The following is a 12,616-nucleotide window of genomic DNA, read 5'->3' as shown; positions in this document are numbered from 1 at the left end:
CCACCTCAGGCTCCGCACTCAGCAAAGAGTCTGCTTGAGATTCTCTCTCTCCCTCTCCCTCCGCCCCTTCCTCTTTGTGTGTGTACATGCTCCTTCCCTCTCTTTCTGTGTCTAAAAATAAAATCTTTTTTAAAAAATTAAAAAATAAAATAAAGAAATGTGATGGAAGTTCAGGCGACAGCGATCATTTCCAGATGGGAGAGCAGGAAAGGCTTCGTGGAAGAAGTGATAGGTGAGGATTCAGACCTGCAGAGACTCAGGGAAAGAATATCCCACAGAGAGAACCACAGAAGCAATGGCCAAGTGGTTGGAAATCAGCACATCTAGATGGGAACCAGCAGCTCCATTTGTGAGCCGGGACAATTCTAGGTCCTGGGAAGAACAGACAGCCTTGCTCCTGATAATGGATACATCAGAGCAGAGGCCAATATCGTTACTGGTACAGTGCTCGGTGCTGAGAATCTCTTTTTTGTGTAGACCTTGGCCATTTTTTGTCATCTCATCTATCAAAACATCTTGTTCTGGCCCTTAGATTATAAATGAGTCTATTTGAGATGACTCCATTATTATTTGCTGAAAAGTACTTTGTATGTTAACTGTTACTGGTATTTAATTCTTAATAGTTTCCATTGAACTGGCTTGGCAGAATTAAAATTCTGATTATGATATTAATTTAAATGTATAACTTTAAAGAACTGAACTTTGAGACCAAAGTTTATGAAAAGTCAGTGAAATTGCCACTAATTTTGATTTTCACTTTGTACAACCATAGTAGTCTTCTGGAATGAAAAAGCATACATACCAGAGAGTTTTATATTGGTTTGAAGCAAATAAACGGCTTAGAGCATAGTTCAGAAAGCCTTCACTTTGGCCTTGTATCCATATTCCTCAGAAATCCTTATCTATGTTTGCATTTGAGATGTGATGTTGAAGCGGACCCCAAAAGGAGACTATCACTGCACTGATATCCCCCCCAAGTAATTACTAACCCAAAGGACAGGCAAGGATGTCCAAAGAGTTCTTGGCTCTCTACAGTATATACCTCGTTAAAGCTCCATGACCATTGCCACATCATGTAGGGACTCTTCAAATGCCAAGAGAAGTCACCTTACAGATCATCTAGTCTAAATGCCCTCATTGACAGAGAGAAAAATGAGGCTTAGACAAGAATTTGCCATCCATGCTTATTTCTTCATCTGCAAACTGAATGTATTAGTCAAGGTCCCACCAGGAAATGGGTTCCAGTGCACACTCAAAATAATTCAAGGAAGTTTTGTTTACAGAGACAAGATTTACAAAGGGGGCTTAGGGGAAGTGCAGTGGATGGTGCTGAAATTTGGGTCTCAGTTGCAGGCAAGCTTTTACCATTCCCAAGCTTGACGGGAAGAGGGGGAGCAGTTCCTGGAATCAGGTAGTGCCCAGGATGGACAGAGATTTTGCAATGGCCGCACAGCCAGCTCTAGACAACGAGGAAATCAGGGAGTTCAAGACTGCCTTGCTCTTGTGCCTCTCCCTGAGCTCCTGCCTAGGCTTCCCATTGGCCAAACCCAGTAAGAAGCTGGAGGCATGTGGGTGCGTACAGACCCACCCCCACCACCCAGGGCAGAGATCATCGGAGAGGCAAAAGGAAGATGGACCCGCACAGTGTTCGTGACATGCTTTTCTGCTCTTCATGCATGTAGCCGCATAATAAGGATGCTTCAGATAACATCTACAAAGTATTTTTAGGATCTTGGTGAAAAGAACATGAATAAAAGACTGTTAAATCGAATATTAAGTAAGAGTGGTTTACTCTGATATATTTTGAGTCAGAGTTGGCTTTGGCTCTACTTTATCTTATACTGTTATTGGACTGGTTCAAAAATTGTGAATAGAGATCAAAGCAGTTTAAACAGATACATCCACTTGGGTAAATATCCTTGAAGTCCCCTTCTTCCCTGTCTTCCGTTCCCCCTCCTGTTGCCAAATCCATTCAGCACCTCTAGAGGCTGTTAATACATGTGATGATTGTAATAAACATAGTATTTGCTTTGGTTCCAGCTGGCTCCAGCCACTAAACTCTGTCCATAGTTCCTATTGTTGTCTTTGCTTGTAGACAACTGCATTGTTATCATGTATCAAAGAGGCTACCTTTGTCATAGATTTCTAAATGTTGATCTTTATACATTGCGTTCATTGATTCTCTCTACATGTTTTTAAATTTAAACTCACCGTGATATTTTGTTTTTAAGAATGTTTAGAATTATTAAACACAGAGAACTTTTGGGCAGAATTGATTCCATTGTTGAGAACATTCCTTACTTGATGCACTAAAACCTTGAAACGTTTTTTTCAGTTTTGTCCATTCCTTAAAAAGCTTTGAAGTAAAAATCAAATCTGCTTACGTGTGACAAACTGGTTTTAAGTTGGGCAGTCTTCCATAAGAAAGTGGTAGAGGCACAGAAGTGTAATAATTCCCAAGCAAACAGGATTTATATTTTACTGTCAGGAAAAATTGTTACAATTTGTTCTCAAAAACTTGTAACTTATATATTTTAAATCCCATGAAATTACAGAAATTGTCATCATTGGAGATATTTTAAATTACAGTGATATAAAGTGAGGACTGAAGGACTCTGGATCAGAGAATGTGGAACCGCCACATATATTAGCAAATTAAAACTGGGGACACTGCTGACGTATGAGATGATATTACATAAACTAAGGAACAACTATTAGATTTGTATCTATTGCAAAAAGTAGTAATTTGTTATTTTTAAATAAAGGCCTTGGACATTGTTGGCTTTATTTTTTTAGATAATTAACTAGAAAGGTAAGTCTTGTACAATTCATACTTCCTTTTGGAATTCAAGCATGTTGAATTCCACAAGATTAAAAAACCAAAAAGGTGTCTCTGTAGTCGAATGCTAATAGTTCAAATAGAGGATAAGCCACACACCTAATTAATAAATCTGATTCCTCTCACTGTTAAAATGACTTACGCATAGACCAACCAAAAATCTTAGGGCTACCCAAGAGATTTATAAATCTTTTTTTTTAATTGTAATTATTAAATGGGAATTTGACGAATAGATGTCCTACCATTCAGAGCACTGGTATTGTTCAGAACTAAATTTTGGAAACCTTTTTCTTAACCTTTTTTTTTTTTTTTTTTTTTTTTTAAGGAAATCATTTAACCCCAAAGGATAGCCAAGTTTTTGAGATCTGGAACTGTAAACTCTTTTAAATTTCCCAGTAAGATAGCTCCATGTAAATTTAAAATATTTTCGTCTTGGTTATCTATTTACAACCTGCATGCTTGCCTGTTGATTTGTGGATGTTTGGAATGCCAAGCTGAAGGTCTTGTGTTGGATGTTGAGGAAGGAGCACAGAGTTGAAAAGCAGAGGGTCCTGGTGAAAATCCCAGCTCCCTCATATCTCAGCTCAGTGTTTCTGGCCAAATGACTCAGCCCCTCTGAAATTCAGTTTTCTCAGCTATAAAATGTGCTTACTGACAGCAACTGACTGATCTCGTGCCCTGAAATCGTCCTCAAGCCCCTTTTCCTTTCCACATTTCACCTCCTGCTCTACCATGTATCTCTGGCAACTATTCATTGAAAGCTTCGTGTCTGTGTAGAGAGTCCTGGCAGACATTTCTGTATGCGTGTATGATTATTGTATTACACCCACACATAATCTGTTAATCAAAATTAGAATATATTTCCCACTGTTCCAAAACATCTTCATTCACTTAACAGTATATCATAGATATCTTTCTATGGGAGCACAAATGAGCGGGAATGAGAAGTAGCTCGTCCTTTTTGATGGCTTGATGGCTGAATAATATTCCCCTATTGGAAATTATTGTGGGGTAAACATCCTTGTGAATACCTCTCTGTATACTAGACTGAATATTTCAGGTAAATTCCTGCAAGTGGAACTCTGGTTCGGCGACATGGTCACTATTCATCTTATAAATACTGTCAGACTGACCTCTAAAGAGGTTGTGCCAATTTATGGTTTGAAACAGTTTCCCCATACCATGGCCAACCGGGAATAGTGTCATTCTGTTCATTTCTGCTAACCAGGCAAAAATGATACCCCTTTATTGTGATGACTTTCTTCCTTCATTCCTTGCTTTCTTTTAATGAGATGAAGTATCTTTGATAGTGTGTTTCTTCTTGTGAACTATCTTTTTATACTTTTTATCCATTTTTCTGTTGTTTTGTTTATGTCATTTGTTTTAGATGTTTTATCCCAGGTTGTTACTTGTCTTTGCCTTTATTTTATAGTATTTGCCAAAGAGAATTGCAGTCTGAAATAGCTGGATCTGTTCATCTTTTCGTCTCAAGTTTCTAGATTTCCCTTCATGCTGAAAAAGGCCTCCATATCCCAAGGTCCTCTTCCGTTTTCTTCTAATATGTTTTTTTAGCTCTACTTCATATGCTTAGATTTTTTGTGAATATACAATTTCTTCTTATACATGGTGTAAAGTAGGGATCAAACTTACTTCCTTCCATATGGATGGCCAGTGCTCGCTTCGGCAGCACATATACTAAAATTGGAACATATGGATGGCCAGTTGTCTTGCTTTGAAGTACATTTTCTCTGTTGCTAAGATGAAAATCCAGACCCAGATGGTTTTATGAGTGAGTCCTTTTAAGAGACTGATTATTTTGATGTTGTTTATAATATTCCAGAATATAGAGAAGGATGGGATCCTTCCGTATTTCTAATACCAAAACATGAAAAATTAACACAAAAAATAAAATAGTAGGTCAGACTGACTTAGGAATATAAATTAATACTCTAAGTATTAGCAAATAGAATCCAAGGGTCTATTAAAAGAGTAATATACCCGTGCACCTGGGTGGCTCAGTTGCTTAAGCGTCTGCCTTCGGCTCAGGTCATGATGCCAGGGTGCTGGGATCGAGGCCCGCGTCGGGCTCCCTGCCCAGCAGGAAGCCTGCTTCTCCCTCTCCCACTCCCCCTGCTTGTGTTCCCTCTCTCGCTGTCTCTCTCTGTGTGTCAGATGAATAAATAAAATCTTTAGAAAATGATAATAAAAATAAAAGAGTAATACACCAATATTAAAAGAATAATACATTGAGATTTAGGAATGATTTATTCCAAAAAGGCAAGGATTGTACAGTATTAGCATATTTACTAATGTAATTAATATACCATTCATAGAATGAAGGAGAATGATCATACGGTCATTATTAATAGATATTTTTAAAATATTTGATAAAAACTAATTACCATTTTGAGTGGTAACTGATTTTTGAAAGGAACTTCCTAAACCTATCAATAGAGTTATTATATTATTATTTTAATTCCCTAAACATTTGTTTGATGATCATAGTAGGTACACTGATTAAAGTATTAAAAATGACAACAGTCCTACTAAAGTGTTTTAGGATGGGTAATCAGTCAGAAATCACAGCCTCTTTAGGACAGCTTAAAACAGTGCAATAGTCAGATTAAAATTTTCATCCCCTATGATGCTAGGCTTTATTTCAAATGTTGGCGAGAAGATGGGTGTGTGCCCGTATGCTGTGTATGTCTATAAACCACTGAGCGGAACTTTACGGACCGTTTACACCTGCCCCTTTTTTTGCAGTATATCAGAGAAGCAGGGAAATGTTCCCCCAGCTAGAAATATTAATAAAGCAGAAATAAATTATGCGGGCGCCTGGGTGGCTCAGTCGTTAAGCGTCTGCCTTCGGCTCAGGTCATGATCTTAGGGTCCTGGGATCGAGCCCCGCATCGGGCTCCCTGCTCTGCGGGAGGCCTGCTTCTCCCTCTCCCGCTCCCCCTGCTTGTGTTCCCTCTCTCGCTGTGTCTCTCTCTGTCAAATAAATAAATAAAATCTTTAAAAAAAAAAAAAAAAAAAGAAAGAAATTATGCAAGTAAAAACTAGAGCCCAGAACTGGATGCTCTTCTTAGCAAATGTAGTAAGTACCTTCTTTCTGGGGAATGACTGATAATTGAATTTTGCCCGGTTATCTTCTGGCAATAATTGCCTTAAAATTGTCAATTTGGTGTTTGTTAAGCCCCAGTTGTTATGTGAGCAGTATCGTGATGGGTATTTACAGACGTAACCTTGGATAGAATCGGGTCCATGCCTCCCAGAACGAACCATATTATGAACTATGTTCCAAGGTACGATTTTCAGGGGGCGGGGGGTTCAGGGAGGTGGGGGCATCAGAGCCAGCCTTTTGTAGGATAAGTAGGATTTCCACACATGGAGAGAAGGAAGAGCTTCCCAGACTAGAACAGTGCCAACTAAAGCATGGAGGCAGGAGCTGCTAGAAGGTATGTTTATATAATTGAGTGGTGCTCAGACCTAGCCAAGGGTTAGTGTTACTTGAAAAACTTTGTTAAAAAAAAAAAGAGAGAGAGAAGAAATAAAAAGTGAAGGAAGCACTCCAGGCCTCCCACCATGGAGATCTAATTTAATGAGGGAGAGATAAGGGCAAGACACATGTTGTTTTTTGGGTTGTTTTCTTTTTTTAAGATTTATTTATTTATTTATTTGAGAGAGAGAGAGAGAGAGAGCAGGGAGAGGGAGAGAATCTCAAGCAGGCTCCCTACTGAGCGGGGAGCCAGCCACGGGGCTTGATCTCACAACCCTGAGATCATGACCTGAGCCAAAATCAAAAGTCAGTCGCTCAACCTACTGAGCCACCCAGGCGCCCCTGGACACATATTTTTCTAAAATCCCCATGGATGATTCTGATGCGCAGAGTGGATACTGTGCTGTGGTCTAGTATGTGACAAGTCTGTAAGGGTTATGGAGATACTATGGGATATGCTGCTGGAAAGATATATCGGAGCCAGTGATAACTGAGTAACACTGTTTGGTTTTTGTTTGCTTCTTTTTTTTAAATTTCTGTTACATCACTACCGTTCCTCCATTAGATATCAACCAGATATCCCTTACACAAAATTTGACCTCTTGTGTGAATTCAAAACAAAACCTATTAAACGAGATGAGGAGGAGGAACCAGTCAAGAATCTTGTTTCAGTAAGATATTGCTGTATAATCTCCCCCAAAACTTAAAACAACAATCATTTTATTATCACTTATAATCCTGTGAGTTGACTGGACTCAGCTGGGCAGTTCTGCTCCCTGGGACATTGGCAGGGGCGGGCCATAGTCATCTGGCAGATCGGTCCAACTTGAATGTCCAAGATGGCTCATCCGCATGGCTTTCAGCTGAGAATTCAGCTGGGGCTGTCCTCTGGAACATCTTCGTGGGCTTCTCACTGCATGGCATTTGGACTCCAGAGGAAGCATCTCAAAAGCAAGCATTCAAAAAGGCCCAGACTACTGGATGCCTGGCTGGCTCAGTCAGTGGAGCGTGCGACTGACTTTTGATCTCGGGGTTGTGAGTTCAAGCCCCACGTTGGGTGTAGAGATTACTTAAAAATAAAATCTTTAAAAAAAAAAAAAGGCCCAGACTACTAGGCTTCTTCCAACCTAGTTTTGGTAGTTCAGATACATTCTGTTAGTTTAGTCGACCGACTCACTGAGACCAATTTAAGTCACAATGGAATGTGACTTAAACTCTGTCTCTTTCTTTTTTATGATTTTTAAAATTTATTTATTTGAGAGAGAGAGAGCGGGAGGGAAAGGGGGAGAGAATCAGAGGGAGAAGCAGACTCCACGCTGAGCACAGAGCCCGACATGGGGCTCAGTCTCACGACCACGAGATCATGATCTGAGCCGAAACCAAGAATCTAACACTTCACCGACTGAGCCACCCAGGTGCCCCAGACTCCATCTCTTGCTGGGAAGAGCAGCGTGCGTCTACAAGGAAGGAAGTAGATGGCAATCATGTTCTGGAGAATCGCGCCTGCGATCTGAATGCACCAAGTACTACAGCGTCAAAATACATAAAGGAGAATTGTAGGAAATTTAGATAGATGTCAACAAAAGTGCAATTAGACAAAACAATAAGTAAGGATAAAAGGAATCTGAATAGTATAAAATGCTTATGTAGATTTATATATTGAATTCCTTATCTGACAGTAAAGAATATTCCTTTATTTCAGGCATCCATAGAATCTCTGCTCCCCCCCAAAAGAGAAGCACTTGAACCCCTCTATACTGGTCTGTTTCCTGGCCTCTCAGCGTTGCAGAAATAGTTAATGGTGGTGTTTGTTTCATCTGTTACCACACACTGCTCTTGTGTTAAGTGAGGTTCTTCCTGCTGAGGAATCCTATCCTCTGGATGACTTTTTTTACACATAGTGTAAACAATTGAGTTATACATTCTCTCTTAAGTTCTTGGTTTCTTATTTGTTTTCTGAAAAGAGTGGCATTGAAGGGGGCTTTATTTTGATTCTCCACAGTCTCATGATAAGAGTAGTTTTGACTTGTTCTGGGTACTCTTTATACTTCAAGGTCAACATCCAGCAACCACTGGAATCCTCTTGTAATTTCCCAATAATGCTGACGTAGGAACTGAGCTGGAATCCTTGCCAACACTTGTTTTCCATGTATTGTTTTTTTTTTAAGCCCCTTCAGAAAAAAAATAATAGTGTTAAGATCCATGTTTTTTTTAAGTCTTTGCTTTGCTTTCTGAAACTCAGTTATTTTACCATCCTCGTAAGAATCTAGAGTCTGAGGTGGGAACCCAGGTTGTGGGGATGATGTCATTTCCTGGCCCGTCAGCGATGAATCTGAGTTACTTACTGCTTCTGTCTCAGTGTCCCCATATGATGCCAGGCACTCTTTCTGAACTGGCATTAAACCGGCTGAGATGAGAAGTTTAAGCAACCAGCCATCTTCCTCAGTAACAGTCCGATCCGTTTGCCATTGCAGGTCGTCACGCTGTGGTACAGAGCTCCAGAAGTCTTGCTTCAGTCCAGCTACGCCACCCCTGTGGACCTCTGGAGTGTTGGCTGCATATTTGCAGAAATGTTTCGTAGAAAGTAAGACATGCCTTTTGTTTCACTCTGTCTTCCTTAGAAAGAGACTTTTTGGGTCTTCGATAATTAAAGTGGCAGCATAGCATTTCTCTTGCAAGTAAGGTCATGATATATAGATATATAGATATCCAGATCCACCTGCTTCGGGCTACCACGTCCAAGCCTGTCCTGGAAACGCTTTCTCAGTCCTGATTAGTGTAGTTCTGTGGGACTCTTAACTTCCAGCTCTTGGAAACTCTGTTTGGAAAGAAACATGCCATTGTTCTTACAACTTATTTTTGTTGGTGATGATAGGACCTAGAAATATCCTCAAGGTGGACCTTGTCCACAGGAGAAGGACCAGGGCTATTACATGTATGGAAATTTGGATGGTGAGGATAGTTGCTTACGCAGAATATTCAGACTGAAAAGGACAAGGCAAGGAAGATGTCAGCCCTGCTTCAGGATGCTGAAAATGCTGTCAGCGTGAGGAGAGATTAGGCATATTCAGGCACGACAGAGAGCAAAACAAGGACCAGGGATATAGAAATGACAGAAGTAAAGGTTTTTGCTCAGACGTGGGAAAATCTAATATTAGACAGTTATCTGAAGAGAAGATTGGGGTTCGTGAAAATAGTGCATTCTCATTGGGTGTCCAAGAAGAAACCGGACCACCACACATTGGAGGTGTTTTCAGTGGCATTAATAGAGTGGGTGGGTGGGCGACATGACCTCCGGGGACCTCTGACTCTGAGAGTCTGTGATTCATTTGTTTGATTTTCAGGTCACAAGAAATAGCCAAACAGTATAATAAAGATCTGCCCAGAAAATAATCCATACCTGGGTACTAAATTCAGCAAATCAAAATTAAGCAGAGAACCTCATCATAATCTATTAACTCCTTGTTTTCTATTTTTATTTCCATGGGAAACGTGAGTTGGAAAGTTGAGTATATTCCTATTGCACATGTTACGTTCAAAATGTTAGCTACATGGTAGGTCACAAGGAAAAGAAGTGGTCAGCCATTCCTTCCTTGCCTGTCTGTTTGTTCTTTTGTTTTAACCAAATGAAGTTTGGTGCATGTCATAAATTTTGGGACCTATTTTTAGAACTCAGCATTGTTTAATATGTAGCTCACAGGAGGGGATCATGCCAGAGAACTCAGAGTACATAGATGTTCTGTGCTGGCCTACTGTGTGCCAAGTACAGGACCAAACCTCTTCCCTTCTGTTACTTTTTATGCCTCCCCATGGAAGATAACTGAGATGCAGTGATAAATTTATTTGTCTAACATCAAGCAGCTAAAAAGTAGCAGGGGTACTGCTCCAAATGAAGTCTTGTGCCTTTTAATCCAGTGTTGTTTTTCTACCAAGGAGGGAGGAGAAAAAGTAATATTGAATTCAGCTTCAATGTTTGCCAAACAGGCTAAATAAGTGGTTTGGAAGTGTAGTTCTTGGACCAACAACATCAGCATCTCTAAAGACCTTGGTAGAAATGCAAATTCCCACCTCCCACGGCCCACTGGATCAGAAGTTCTTGGGCTGGGGCTCAGCAACCTGTGTTTGAACAAGCCCTTGAGGTGATCCTAATTCACCCTTGAGGGTAAGAACCACTGGGTTGGATGACAGGATCACCAGGGATGAGCAATCTTTAAATGTGCAACTCCCAGACCTCTCCCTTAGAGATTCTGATTCATAACTGGGCTGGGGCCAGGCATTCTTGTTTTTAAAAGCACCTCATGTAATTCTTTTCATCAGACAAGTGTAGAAAACATTGGGTTAAAGGATTATGGTCAGGAGTGCCTGGGTCGCTCAGTCAGTTAAGCGTCCGACTCTTAATTTGGACTCAGGTCATGATCTCAGGGTTGTGAGATCAAGCCCCGCGGCTGGCTCCCCGCTTGGCTGGGAGTCTGCTTATCCTTCTCCCCCTGATCCCCCCACCAGCCTGCTCGAGGGTGTACACGTGCTCTCTCTCTCTCTCTCAAATAAATAAATAAATAAAATATTTTTAAAAAATAAAGGATTATGGTCAGAACAGAAAAATAAGCAGGGTGGAAGTCAGGACAGTCATTCTAGTTCATCCCATAAATAAGTTCATTCAGCTGAGAGCTGATTAGAGAAATGTATATTAGAATTATATTTATATATCTAGAATTGTCCTCAAATACAAAGATTGAGTCCTTCTTTTGTAATGGGAGGAGAGCAGTCAGTTATTTTTCAATAGTATAAGACTTGAATACCAGCCACTCTTGACGATAAAACCAATATTTTCCTGAAAGATGTTAAAAGAAAATAAAATTTAAGATATGTAGTGTTAGGCATTTACTAGTAAGGAATTTGCTGTATTTCTAAGTATAGCTAGTCACTACTTATGGAACAATTGCAAGCTGAATTTTCATTTTATAGCATTAAAACATTTTCCCACTGAAGTGGCCCAGTCTAGCTTGCAGAATTCTATATAACCTGGAATATATATGAAACGTTATTTGTGCTAATTCATCAAAACCTATTTTCTGTTTGTAACATTTTTTCTATGGAAAAATTCATTCTCTGTTCCAATCCAAGAGGACAGGGATACCCTTCTCTTCACCCCAGCACGGGAAGGGGGGACTCAATGTTGGAGGCTCAGGGAAAGGCTCCTTTCATGATGGCAGCTAGAGCTGGCTTCAGTTTGCTGAGAAAGTGAGGTGGTGGGTAGAGACCCACCATTGGCTCTTTAGATGTGCACAAAAGAAAGTTACCCTCTCTCCGAGCCTTGCGTAGAGGTAGTAAATTGAGAATTAATTGCCTGAAGGAGGAAGCAATATCAGAATCCAGGCCCATGTGCCTTTATGGCTGAAGGAGGATGAATCCAGGCCTACCACACATCATTCCTGGGCTGGGTGCCCTGTCTCCTAGGTAGTTCCTGCTGGTTTGGCTTTGACCTTGAATATGGCCGTGGAATCTGACCCTTGTTCCTGCTCTGTTCATGTTTGGTATTTCCTATGATAACACCAAGATATCTGAATGTGCATGCTTCTTACTCATGCCAGATGAGTTCTGGGGTCCAGCCCCCAGCTTGACCTGATTCTAGCTTGACTCCTGAGTCCATGTTGGCACATCTATTGCAGTGTCCAGCTGAGAATTTACAAGCCATAGATTCTGAAAGCAGACTCCCTCATTACCTTAGGCTAACCCTCAATCAGAGCATCGTGGCATGTGTCCACTCTGGGTTCCTACTTGTTACTATGGCAATATTTCCCAAATGTTGTCATCTTTTTTAACACCTTCATGGTTTTTGCCATATTCTTGCAACAACTATACTTACATAATTTTTTACCCTAAACAATTTACCTTTCCTTAATTGAAGTATAATTGACATACAATATTATATTAGTTTCAGATGTACAACCTAGTGATTGAACATTCATGTGTGTTACAAAGCAGTCACCATGTTAAATCTAGCTACTATTTGTCACCATTCAAAGTTGTGGGAATACCTCATTTTATTGTGTTTTGCAGATACTGCATTTTTTACAAATTAAGGTTTGTGGCGATCCTGACTCAAGCAAGTCTGTCAGCAACATTTTTCCAACAGCATTTGTTTATGAATTCATGTCTCTGTCACATTTTGGTAGTTCTTGCAGTATTTCAGACTTTGTCATTATTATCATGTTTGTTATGGTGATCTATGATCAGTGATTATGACTCACTAAAAACTCATGATGGTTAGCATTTTT

The 12,616-nt window shown here is 40.2% G+C and overlaps 1 protein-coding gene across 2 annotated transcripts in view; it reads left to right on the top strand.

Annotated features, from left to right (window-relative positions):
- Window positions 1–12,616, top strand: part of CDK6 (cyclin dependent kinase 6) — a 240,344-nt gene that overhangs the window by 159,812 nt on the left and 67,916 nt on the right. For both annotated transcript variants that reach the window (XM_036113304.2, XM_036113305.2), the window contains exon 5: window positions 8,813–8,922. In XM_036113304.2, the coding sequence (XP_035969197.1) occupies window positions 8,813–8,922 (110 nt within the window). The remainder of the gene's footprint in view (window positions 1–8,812; window positions 8,923–12,616) is intronic.

This window comes from Halichoerus grypus, chromosome 12 (assembly GCF_964656455.1).
Source record: "Halichoerus grypus chromosome 12, mHalGry1.hap1.1, whole genome shotgun sequence".
Taxonomy (NCBI): domain Eukaryota; kingdom Metazoa; phylum Chordata; class Mammalia; order Carnivora; family Phocidae; genus Halichoerus; species Halichoerus grypus.
The sequence above is the reverse complement of the archived record's forward strand: the minus strand, read 5'-3'. Positions and strand labels throughout refer to the sequence as shown.